A 13,165-nucleotide genomic window follows, 5' to 3' on the forward strand; every position below is an offset into this window, starting at 1 on the left:
GACGCATAAAGCCGACTTGCCGCTACCAAACAAGCATGCAGACATATTTACTGCCGCTGGCTCGACGATACAGGCAGGAGTAACAGCTTGAGCCTGGCCAGCTTAAAATTGACAGCGGTCGGTTTTCGCTTCTTTCCTCTGTGCACATACAAAGAAGTCAAGACATAGGAAGCTTGCATATATATACTCATTGTAAAAACAAAACTGCACCCTTTCGACGTCCATTACTAACACCCTCCAGAAAGGGTGCGTTAAGATACTGATGCACCATTTTATTGGGTGCAACAAGCAGCACTGCACGCATTAAATGGGTACATCAGTGCCCCAATGCGACCTTTTTTAGAAGTTTTCTAGGAGTGTGAGTTACAGACACGAAATGCACCCTTAAGGGTGTGATTTTGCTTTTACAGGAGTCTGCATAGGCTTCGTAGAGGAAAGTTCACTCTTAAAAGTGAGCCTTGCATAGAATTCTCAACGAGGCAGTACTGAGAGGATGCTTTTCCTAACCATCAGCGCAGGTAAGTATGGGTAGTCAGCTGCACCACCTAGCAGAAAATAGAACTTTTGTGAAAAGGCATGGCACCCAATTGACGGCGCCTAACATCGTTGGTTCATGACGAAGTGAGTTAGCGTTCAATTTTCGAAAGCGTATGACAGCAGTTCGAAGGAAGTTTTTACTCGTACTCTGTAAATATTTTTTGAAGTTGCATTTTTTGAAATTCATTTGCAATTTCCCCCCGTTGTACGTGTTACATTTCAGCTCTCATTCTGAGGCGCTTTAGAGACAAACTCGCAGTTCCAAAAGGCTTCTGAGGGAATCTGGAAGTTGGTGCACTGTAGCTTTGACGGTTCCGAAATAGGCGCCGAGACTATTTCGCATTACGCTACCGGCACACAGAACAAACGTCAGATGAGGTAATGAGGTAATAACAACGTTACGCGGCCGCAAGCAAAGGAACGGTGCGGCCTGATAGGAGGAAATATGCTTTAAATGGGCACTGAGGACAAATTCACGTAGTTACTATTATCAGTTAAAATGTGCCCCTTTGTTCTCTAAGTATGCGCTGTGTCAGGAAGCGAAAAACGCCTTTACTGCGCCACTCGAATCGCGATTATACTGTGATACTTTAGTAAGACACTTAGCGGGGCAGGTTGGTGCATAGCTGTCAAAAATTTAAGCGCAACAGAGACAACACACAGACAAGATAGGACAGGACTTGCGCTGGTTCATGAGCGCAAGTCCTGTCCTGTCTTGTCTGTGTGTTGTCTCTGTTGCGCTTAAATTTTGACAGTTATACTGTGATGATCGAATTTGGTGGATTGGCATCATTTCGAAGTGAATGTCTGCGTATCATTGCGTATAGCACCCTGGCACAAAAATTAAGTCCGATAAAGTAAATCGGATCGTTGGTCTGCACATCTTTATTTGGTTGCTTGGTTTTTCATATAGCTTATAAAAGCTCCATTTTCGGTGACGGTGAGTATCTGCAATTAGAATGCGACACCCTGTTGATACGGGCAAACTTGACCTTTCAGTTTCCAGTCCCATCGTCCAGAGTTGTGCCAAGGAAATATGTGCAGGTTACTGATCAGAAGGAAACCGTGGAGTTATAATGAAGGGCATCAAATATCACTGCATGTCACTGCTGCCGAGAAACGATAGCGTCTCATATTATGTCACAACTTCTGTTATATTTATGACCAGTATTCTGGCAATAGTTGGTGAAAAACGTTATGGACACTAGGATAGAAAGGGTTTCAGTTGTCCCCAGTATCGTTTTAATGTTCGCTAGTCTTGCGCGAGAGTACCACCCTACGCCACTGCCCGCTGATTTATACTTGCCAGTCAGGGAACACCGGAGTGTACGTTGAACTCAGACCAGTCAGAACAAGCAGCTTAAGTCCAGGAAAGTTAAGGATGCGCAAGTCACAGATACCAATTGAAGATAAGTAAACGTTGGTAAAATTCGATACTGACTGGAATAGCTATAGCGCAGCTCACTAAGTCACCTTGATTTGCATTACTGATAGTCAGAGAGCATCATTTCTTTTTTAAATATCAACGCAATCCCTACTGCACAGGTCATATGTAATATTTTTGAGCTATAAACACAGTTCAGTACTGCCCACATTTAACGGACCAGGCGGTCACACGCATTTCTAGTTGCAGCCAAAATACAGCCGAGCACAAAATTACAACCAAAATACAAAATGATATGAAAGTGCTGATTATTTGTAAAGCGTTATGCGTGTTGCCTTTTTGATAGTTGCCACTTTAGACGATGGAGGTTTGCACGCGTTCATAGCGCGATCGCTCATGTGCTCTTCTATCCTATCAACAAGGGTTTAGAAACGCGGTATAAATGATGGTTGTACCGTTCACGGCAGTTTGTGGTAGGTCGGCGTCCTCTTCATCATCATCTAATTTCTTGAAGTTGGGGAATAGTCGTACTTCCATCATAATAGCTTCGTTAGTGCATGGCTAAACTATTAACTGACGCACAGACTGCTGTGTAATAGAGTAGTCGCCCTCTACACATGCGCGTGCATCAACGGCGAATCGCTACAGATCCACAGGCTTCGGACCCTGTACAGTCGTGAGCAAAAGTGGTATACAACACTCAGCCGGTGACGGAGCTCGGAAAAACTACATCTAAATGTCATCTAGCGATAGTGACAGGTACACTGACAGTGGCACATGCATGTGGATAAAATGGGGAGCCACCCCTATTTTCTCGATCCCAGATAGCTATTGCTACATGGCCTTGCAATGCAATTTTCCCGGGATCCGCCACTGGCTGAGTGTTGTATACCACTTTTGCTCACGACTGCATGGGCACATTCCCCTGTTATTGCTCTCCCGCAATCCCTGCCTCAAAGAAGAGGATCGTTTAATTTTAATTTTCACACGCGTTAGCTCAAAAGTAGATTTGGGATTCGTGTCTACCATCGTTTTTCTTCTGCATGTTTTGTGCGTGTGCGTACTTCGTTTTCTTGTTCGGTTGGCATACTTTTGTCCCTCCCGCGTTTGTTTGTGATCGTTTGTTTACCGTGAGAAGTGCCACTCACGGACGCTACAAATGCCAGAGCTAACACAAAAGAGCACCTCTTTTGCCATGTATTCACAACACACATTCAAAAGTTTGCTTGTTAACTACAACTCGGTAGCAGCATTATATATGAAATGGCTAGACATTGCGCAGGCTTAGGGCGAGAAACATTCTAATACTTTTGCGGATATTCCTGTAACTTACGAGATAGTACGGCTAAATGACTCTGCGATGCACGCTTGATCCAGGAGCAGTATATAGAAAGCCTAAGTGACGCATGTATCCCAAAGCCGTCTGCCGAGCTATCACGCAAGTAATGGAAAAATCGAAGCAATCACTAAGCAGGTCTTTGTTCCTGCTGCAGTGCGTTATGTCTGGACTCTTCGTGTGTACATATACATGTGTTACATGTGTATATACATGTACTGTCTTTGCCAAAAGTAGCCAGACTACGCGGTTTGCTCCTTAATCCAGTAGTTAAGCGTTTATAGGACATGCTAAATTATTAATCGCCTGTACGGAAATAAAGCCCCCCCCCTACACACACACACACACACACACACACACACACACACACACACACACACACACACACACACACACACACACACACACACACACACACACACACACACACACACACACACACACACACACACACACACACACACACACACACACACACACACACACACACACACACACACACACACACACACACACACACACACACACACACACACACACACACTCTTATTTGTAAAGACCATTTTTTGCTTTTTGGAATAGATCAACGGCTCGAAACACAGCTGAGAAGCAAACCCTGCAGCCTGGTTACTTTTGGCAAAGACGGTACATATGTGTGTGTATTGTCACGGACAACAGGGCTAGACGTGACTAAGACGACGGGACGAAGCTGAACCAGCAGGCAAAGTTCCGCGCACAGCACGCGAGACAACTTCGGCGTCCTTTTCTTCCAGGTGCCATCTAAGAACATCAGGGACACCAGGTGGCATTACTCCCCCTCCTAAAAAAAAAAAAAAAACACGAAAGCACAGACTGGGCGCGAGCGATGGGCGATGCAAGTCAGTACAGAAAACGAATATAAAACGGAGGCGGTGCCCTACACAACTAAACGAGTGCATAGTACACTGCACATTACTGCGTGAAACACGGTTTCATGCGGACAACGTGCACCACCTCGGAGCGTGGTTGCCGACGCGAGGTCTGCACAGTACCCGCTGGAAGGACTTCGTATGTCACTTCTGTGACACGGCGCAGAACCTTGTAAGGTCCAAAGTATCGAGACATCAGTTTTTCAGACAAGCCGGGCCGGCGCACCGGTGTCCACACCCAAACTTGCTCTCCTGGTTGGTATGTGACGTGTCGATGACGGAGGTTGTAGCGACGCGTATCCTTTCCCTGCTGTTGCTGAATGTGGATGCGGGCAAGTTGACGTGCTTCCTCGGCGCGCTGAGCAAACTACTCAGCGTCTGGGGTGAGAGGATTATCCGTGCAGCACGGAAGCATGGCATCTAACATCGTCTGAACGTCGCGTCCATAGAGCAGGCGAAATGGCGTAAAACGCGCAGTCTCTTGAATGGCAGTGTTGTAGGCATATGTGACGTACATATATTATATTGAGGCATGAAAAGGAAAGAAAAATACAGAGCCTCTGCCCGTGCCACTTAGTATAACGGGCTACAGGAGAATCTCGTCCCAGGTCTTGTGCTGGGAGTCTATGTACATTGCAATCATGTCGGCGATCGTTTTATTGTCTCTCCGTGAGGCCATTCGTCTGTGGGTGATAAGCAGTGGTTTTGCGATGGCTCGTGTGACTCAGCTCAAATACGTCGTGCATAAGTTGTGCCGTAAACGCCGTGCCTCGATCGGTGATTACTTGGGACGGTGCGCCATGGCGCAACACGATTTGCTGCATAAAAAACTGGGCGATCTCAGATGACGTGCCACGCTTCACCACCTTGGTTTCAGCATACCGTGTGAGATAGTCGGTCACACTATAATCCATTTGTTACCGACCAATGTCAGCGGAAATGGGCCCAGAAGGTCGATGCCGATTTGGTCAAACGGTGTTCGGGGAGGCGCAATAGGTTGGAGCAAACCCGCTGGCTTGAGAGGTGGCACCTTTCGACGTTGGCACTCACAACAGCCTCTGACTTAGCGATGAACGGCGTCAGCAAGTTTAGGCCAATAATAGGCTTGACGAACTCGGGCGAGTGTGCGTGCAAAGCCCAAGTGGCCAGAGGTGGGCCCATCATGGCAAGCAAAAAAGACATCGGCACGGAGGTCGGCTGGCACTACGAGGAGGAACACTCGGTCAACAGTGCTGGAGTTCTGTTTGTATAGAACGTCATTCCGGACACAGAAAGCAGACAGGTTCCGAGCAATGTATATATAGTATGTATATATATAGTCAGTATGTATATATATGTATATCTTTCTTGTATGATAATTAAACACAGTGCTCACAGACATCCTTCAATAGTATTTTCTAAGTAAACCTCCAATATATTGTTACGGTAAAAATAAGAAAAGGGGGTGTTTATTTACAGTGCTGAGGACGTGGGACAAGGTGAGGCCTACTAGCCCCCAGAAACCAATGCTTCTTTCTCCTCTTCTGCCACAACATCACAATCCTTCATCGTCGTCAGTAGCGTGACATTTCCCCCGTGCTCAGCCGTAGCCCTCTGGGCGTGTTCGTCAGTCGTGCGAGGCTGACACGGCTTCAAGCGGGCAATATGACATAGTTCGGTTTTGGCAGACCGACGACCCGATGCTGTAGGCGGGCTATTGCATAAGTTAAATCACTGATACGTTTGACAACCACATATGGGCCGTCATAGTGGACCAAATCTTATTTTTACCGTAACAATACCTTGTACTTAGAAACATTGAAAAGAGCCGTAGGAGAGCTGCACGACTTACGGGACTGATGAGGGCCAGTAACGCGTGCGTGGAAAACCCATTCGGTCCGGGTCAAAGCCTAAACAATGGGTCTCATGCGGTGAAATTACTGCCACCAGTATTAAGCAGAGCAGAATTAAGACTCATGGGCAAAGTTCAGCATGCATTGAATACATAGCAGTGCGCACAAAATCAAAATTAAGGCGCGAAGAAGAGACATACAGCACGGTCGTAGCCTTTCATGGGTTTAATAATGGAAAATGATATCACAGTAAATATATGCAGGAAAAATAGTAATAATTACAGTAAACAGGATCGCAGACAGGCATGTCACTCACGCATGCGCACAAAGCAAGATGAACAATGGTTGAGGAAAGCGTCAGTGCTCTAGCAAACGTTCAGGCAAGATACTTGTCATGTCCTCTAACCGAAACATTGGCACTCTGAGGCTTCCCCTAAACCATTGTTTATTTTGATTTGCGTTCTCTAAGAATTCCATGACGGTCCTTTCTCTCACACATTGGCAGTTATTAATCACTGATAGCTTTTTCTGCTTGGAATGAATCAATTAAGTACACCGAAAACAAGTTCTACCAGGCCTATACACATATCTGGAATCTTCGCAGCTCAAAAAATGGCGTCAGTCCGTGACTCGTGATTAGTCCACGAGTGGAGCCGTAGGTGTGTCGTGCGTAATTAAGCCACAGCCCATAGTTCTGTGCGACCTGTTGTATCAGGGATCGCCGATGCATCCCGCACTGTTGCCGAAATGGCCGTTCAAGCGCACGAATCCGAGTTTTCAACTCAGCTCGAAGCAAACCACGGCGGTATTTGCGCGACGGTTGTCGCTGTTCAACGCTGTGCGCGCATTGTCCTCTTCACCGTCATCGTCGGCCGTCGCTCCAGGTCCCACCTTTTTCTCCTCCGGCTGCAAAAACATCAAGGAACACAACTCACTCAACATGTTCCTTGTACAGTGCAGCAGCGCTGCCTTTCAGCGAATGACAACGGACCACTGTTGTAACTAGTTTACCGTGCTCTGAAAGCCGTACCTCGAGCACTCGACGAAGAGCTCGGAAGTGCCTCCACAAGTTCAAGAAGACAGGGCAAGTTAGGGGCAGATTCCGCTTGGTTTCACGCAGGCCACCTGCAACAGTCGCGAGGGCAGAGACGTGTCGTTACCTGCAGGTCATTGCTTTCATAACTAGCGCGGCCCAGATGGCATTGGCATTTCGTTCTCGCGATTCCCCATGCACGTTTTCATGTGCTGTATACAAACAAGTGTCAGGCTTAATTGGGAGACCGATGGCTTACACCGTATAGGGGAGCTGCAGCGCAACCACTTGACCGAGTGCTGTCCAAAAGGTCGGTGTATTTGCCTGCCCCATTGCACTCCATTTGTGCCATTCGTAATGGACTTGCCGATAACAAGAGCTGGAGTAGCGTACATGACACATTGTGTGCATTAAACTAAACATCACGGTCTCCTTAGGGTGTGTCATATAACTCGCTTAACGAGAGATAAAAGTGTTTATATTGCTAAGAACGGCTCATGTCGCTTCCTTTCTCCTTGCACGAAAAAACGGTGCTCTTGTCCCGTTGCTTGTTGCGCTATGGAACAAGTAAATTACCCACTAGCCTGACCCCTCGCCCTTCTAAACATCACAAACAAGTTTAGCTTCGCTTTTCAGAATATTAATTATTTATTTAACCTGCGGCAATAATATCAAGCTTACAAATCCACGCATTTTCTAGACGTTTCTCCTGCAACTACACAAACATGAATTCCAAAGCCATGCTGTCTTCCCACTAGATCTGGTTATAACAATCACAGTAGGGTGTGCTACGGGGGAGACGTCTCGGTCGATGTACACGATCTAACGTGGCGCAAAGCGCGCACACGCCAGAGGTAGGCTCCAGAACCAAGACAATGCCAACGTACGTCACTCTGTATTCTTTGCAGCTACTCTATCACGTCATTATGACGTAATCTTGCACTGGGTTTCCTGGGAAACGATGCCTGATGCGGCTTTTTCAGGCGAAGCGACGCTCCCGCAACTAATGAAAATTGACGGACACGGAGGAGAGATGTTTTTCTTTGGGTATATATCAGAAACTAAACCATCAATATTGCTATACGGAAATAAATATATTTACAAAAAAAAGGATTCTGAGATATGTACAGGGAAAGACAGCGCAGTGTTGTTGTTGGCCTCTTGAAAAATGGCAGTGTTTGAAAACACTTCGTCTTCCTCGGTGACCACACCCCTGCACAACACTTCGCCCTCTTCGTTCTCCAAGCTTAAGGCCGTGAAATAATCCTCATAGGCAAGTACACCGTCTCGGCGCGAAGGGGAAGACGTGTAAGAGGTGTTGTGGTGTTTGAACAGGACCACGTGAACGACACCATTCCCAAGGCGAGTGGATGATGTCTTCTAAGATACAGGACTGATTTCGCACACCCCGTTGGTCCCCTGCCAGACGACTCGATGAGGCCCGGTCTATTGGGGCAGCCGTTTTTCAAGAATTCCAACGCGACGAAACGAACACCACAGGAGGACGAGGGACGTCCTTATGGTTGGTCGTAAACGGCCTTCTGTTTAACTCGAGATGCGGTGAGACAAGACAGAGCAACTCTGCGCGCCATGCTGACGTGTGCAATGACATCCAGTGCCTACTCTGCAGTCGAAGCGATAGCAGGTGGAAAACTTCTGTCTAAAGGCAAACGAGGGTGTGTGCCTACCAAAATGTAGAACACAGAAAAGCCGGCGGAAGTGTCATGGCGGGACAATTTATAAGCGGATATGACAGGAGGCAAAACTTCGTCCCATTCGGGATGGCCGGCACAGAAGTGTACGTACGTACATAGCATATCTCTCAATGTTAAATTCCGGCAGTCGATAAGCCCATTAGCCTGAGGATGGTAGACTGATGAGTTTGTGCTGAAAGATCGCAGACCCATATTTGTGAATTCTTGCCGGATGACAGCATGAATTAGGGAAACTGAAGGAGTTCGGTCGAGCGTTCTTAGCTATCGACAGCTGACATGTCCTACGTAAAATTTGCGGCAGGCTCCCAGACGTAGGGTTGGGGAACTGCGGAGTCTGGTCAACGCACGACGACAGCGCAGCTGTATTCGGAAGCCATGAGAACCGGTGGGTGATGCTTCTTGTCGAATTATCTTGTTCGATGCGGCGATATTCCTGGATCATCCCATTAACCTTCGCACAGTTCTTATAAACGAGAATCCCGAAGGCGTCATTCGCGCTTCCCTCTCGAACCATATCACTCTCGGACATCGAGGGATCGATCGTAGAACTGCGTGCACGTAACGTTGGCGCGCGGTGTGCGTGCTCCTACTTGGCAGTAAGCTGTCGTATCGGATTATGAAACAGGTCCTCGTGCTTCTGCTTGCACCCACGCCATGTCCTTTACGTAGATGACGTCAGCTCAAGGGCAGAGTCCTCATTTTGTGTGTGCTGACGCGCTCGTACATCGTGAGCCAATCCTACACGTCGGCACCATCTATTCCGCAGAAGGTCTATAGGGATCGCGTGCGTGCGCAGTGATGACCGTGGGAGCGGCAGATCTCTTTCTAGTGGCATGGTGGAACAAGTTGGGAGAACGAGTCCACTGTGGAGGAACCACTAACATCCCACAAAAGCAGCTAAAATATGCAAAATAAACACCAAGACAAATTTATTTGTTTTGAGCAATGAGTTCCCGAGGCTACGCTATGACGTTACTGACTCCCAAACGAACAGTGATCGTGAAGTTATCCTCCGCCGTGACGTCATGAGTCTGATAAAAACTGTGGATAACTTTTGATAGTCATATTTTCTAGGCAATAAACACGTTCTTTGAAGCCGGACAAATATTAACATATCCGAGTGACCCACAGAATTTGCTTTTCTTAGAGCAAATGTTAGATGAAGTTGCTCTCAGTGTCCCGTCAGCGGTTTTCAAGGAACAAAATTGAGAGTTATACCACGAATAACATCCTTCACATGCTCTCCACATCACCTGATGACAACATGTACACAGATGGTAATCAGTTCTCCCACAATGAGTATAAGAATTTTTGTCAAAATAGGGGCATCATTTAGCCAGAAGGGCTGCCTGATGCCCTTCTGGCTAAATGCGTTGGAATCAAGCCAAGACACCTGGCACTCGCCTGTGACCAGACTGAGGACTGTGCCGAGCAGCAGCGTCAGTAGGGCTCCCACGCAGCACACCCACAGGAAAGAGAGCCGGTACAGCGGGAACATCAGTGCCGCCGAGGAGCTGCATAAAAACGGTTCCGGCTCACGCAAACAGGTACGTGCCACATGGCCCATGTCCCAAAACGAAACTGGCACATGGACAGTTTTTTGAATAAAGTAGCTGGTAACTGACCGATTTGCTGGAAGGATAGTTTGTAAAAGAGGCCTGAGTCAAACTCCGTCGAACGTGGCTTAAACGGATGTCAAGAAGGTTAAACCGAACAGTAAAATGGCATGTTCATGATGACATTCTTCTTACAGGCTTTAATGCCTTTATGGCTATGAATATCACTTTCGTCTATTTAGAGCCTATAGGTTGCATGTAAAACGAAATTTTATAGGAAATAAGATAAGAAATAAGACTAAGAAATAAGACTAAGGAAATAAGACTAAGAAAACTGCAGCGAACGGCTTGCGCTGTTTATTCTTTGAGACTAGTGTCTAATTCACATACGTGTATAGAGAGGCTAGAAGGAAGTCTTAGAAAAGGTCATTCCCATAAATTTACACATGATCTGACAATCTGTGTAGGTGCCCAGGATGTCCCTGCAGGTGGTATAGTACAGAAGTTAGTGTATAAAGTACTGGCACGTACAGTAAAAATAAATTTATACAAGGAAGGTTGTGGTCAAAAGAAAAAATAAAGCGGTTCGCTGGACAGCTTTAGGTTTCAATCGCCTGTTTGAAAAATAATAGATATACAGAATTAAAATGAGCTTTACTTCGATGACTCCTGAAATTGCCGAACGGACAGAGAAGACGAGTCTGATAAAATGCCCCAGCCCTGGCACAAAATAAAATACGGTTGCAAATGATACATGTGATACCCAAACTTTAATTGGTTTACCTTCCTTGTATTATCGTGCACAAATCTAAGTAAATTTTTATCTCAACCGTGATGTCTGCTTAGTATAGTCCGCAGCGCTCCCTACAAAAGCCCAACCTGCGCGCGAGACGAACCTAGTCTGTACTGTCGGCGGCGGTACTACTGTGCCGTTGTCCAAAGGGCAGCGGTCCACGGAGAGCGGCAAGAGTGGAGTAGGGTCCAGGAGGTGGGAGGACAGGCTCCTGCCCACGGCGTGCCACAGCTGTAGAGCACACACCAGCAGGCTGGCCCAAGCGGCCCCCTGCGACGTTCAGAGACGCGTGAGCGTGCTTGCAAGTGTGCCGGCTTGAATATCCGCTGGCTAGCTGAGGAGTAGTTTCGGAGTCGTTTCGTACATCTGAATTTGGGTTGAACTGGTTAGGAGTACACAGAGGGCAGCGCGAAACAAGGGCAAACAATAGCTGACTTGACGGACGCTGAAACTAGCAAGAGATCACCACCACCACCATCATCGGCAGCAGCAGCAGCCACCGCCAACGGCAGACAGGCCTCTCCCACATCCATTCAATCAACACTTTCCTGCATCAACTGTGGCCGTGCTAACCCCACAAGCATTACAATCGCATTTGCCCGCTTGACTCGTTGCCGTCCTCTGCCACAGAAGTATAATCTTGGCACTGCGTTTACCGAGCACCGGTCATCGTGCATTCGAATTACATGCCCTGACCATGCCAGTTTCATTTTCATAATGTAACTAGGATGGAATCAGTCCACGTTTACCCGCTGGTCCATTCTCCTCTCTTCCCCCTTAAATTAGCGCATATAGCACCGCTTTCCTTTCCATACATTGCTGCATGCGCCATTCTCAAAATAGTTGCAAGCCTCCATTTTTCTGCTCCATATGTTAGCGTCGGTACGATAGGCTTATACTCATCTCTTGAGGGATGCTGGTAAACAAGCATTCATTATCGGAGAGTACGAGCATTGGGAGTGAGACAATGACGGCGCTCGCCATTGCGTCTACTCTTCAGGCGAAGCTTAGGTGTCCTCCTAATTCTTTTGCGTTCATTTTTTTCTCCTGTCCCAATGCTCACGTCTCCTATAAATGCCTCCCTAATAAATGCGATTATGCTGCAGAACCCAGCAGTTAATTCACCTGATGATGGAGCTGCTGTACCAAGTAAAGCAGGCCTAGCTTGCTTCAACCCGGTCTTTGACAATGTTCACTTTGAAGCACCATTTCCAGCCAGGCCACATCACGTGGACCACAGCGCTCCTTGAGTAATGGGCTTCTTCATTGATACCGTAGTCATTCCGTCAAATGAAGCAAAGAAGCATGTTTCGCTCCTTGGCACAATTAGCCCGGGCGGTCCCGCACTTGCGTTTGCCCTGTCTTTTTCCCGCCACCAAAGCTAAGAAGAGGCCGCTGTCACCGCTGTCAACAAGGCTATTTGAACCAGTAAACACTTTTTTCCCAGCGAAGTTTTTTTTTTCTTCTTACATCGAAAACAGCTAGTATACAATGACTAGCAAGAGTGTGAGGATGCGAAATGTGGCGACCTTTGCGTTGACCCAAGGCGACGAGATGGCGAGGAGAAGCAGGCCGGCAAATGGACCCGCAGCCGAGCCGTAGAGTGATAGGAACAGCTGCAAACAGAATGAGAGAAGGATGGTACGCAGAAGCGAACAGCGTTCAAAAGCTTAGCGGTGGAACAAAGTAATCTGAACTATATACGCACCCGAGTTGCTGTGCCTAGAGCTGGCACCGCTACCGCAAAAGCTGTCATCACGGTGCCACTGACCACAGCTGGAAGGGAAGGTGTTGAGCGAAAATACTCGTGTTTTTCCCGAAATTGAAATATATATTAGAAAGATATAAAGCCCAATGGGCTGGCTTCTAAAAACGCCTTGTAGTGAGGCTTGTACAACCTTTTTAGAGTTCGCAATCTCCTAAACTTTTTCGAGCTTAGGCATACCAAAATGTGCTTTCGGGGACTCCTTTAAAAGCTTAGAAGCAAAGAACTTGGATTTATATGTTTGACAAATGCTTTACACGGCATGAACCTGGTGTAGAGTGTCCAGTTGAAACTATATGGCTTGTA

The 13,165-nt window shown here is 47.1% G+C and overlaps 1 protein-coding gene across 1 annotated transcript in view; it reads right to left on the reverse strand.

Moving 5' to 3' along the window:
- Positions 1-6,622: 6,622 nt before the first annotated feature.
- LOC146189645 (sodium-coupled monocarboxylate transporter 2-like) overlaps positions 6,623-13,165 on the reverse strand; it is a 33,786-nt gene continuing 27,243 nt past the window's right edge. The window contains exons 11-16 of the mRNA XM_084603308.1: positions 12,803-12,870; positions 12,624-12,710; positions 11,198-11,364; positions 10,150-10,259; positions 7,028-7,122; positions 6,623-6,903 (exon numbers count right to left, since the gene is read on the reverse strand). Coding sequence (XP_084459434.1) covers positions 6,775-6,903; positions 7,028-7,122; positions 10,150-10,259; positions 11,198-11,364; positions 12,624-12,710; positions 12,803-12,870 — 656 coding nt within the window. The 3' untranslated portion in view covers positions 6,623-6,774. The remainder of the gene's footprint in view (positions 6,904-7,027; positions 7,123-10,149; positions 10,260-11,197; positions 11,365-12,623; positions 12,711-12,802; positions 12,871-13,165) is intronic.

Source organism: Amblyomma maculatum, chromosome 5, assembly GCF_055883805.1.
Source record: "Amblyomma maculatum isolate TAMU_Amacu chromosome 5, ASM5588380v1, whole genome shotgun sequence".
In the NCBI taxonomy this organism is placed as follows: Eukaryota; Metazoa; Arthropoda; class Arachnida; order Ixodida; family Ixodidae; genus Amblyomma; species Amblyomma maculatum.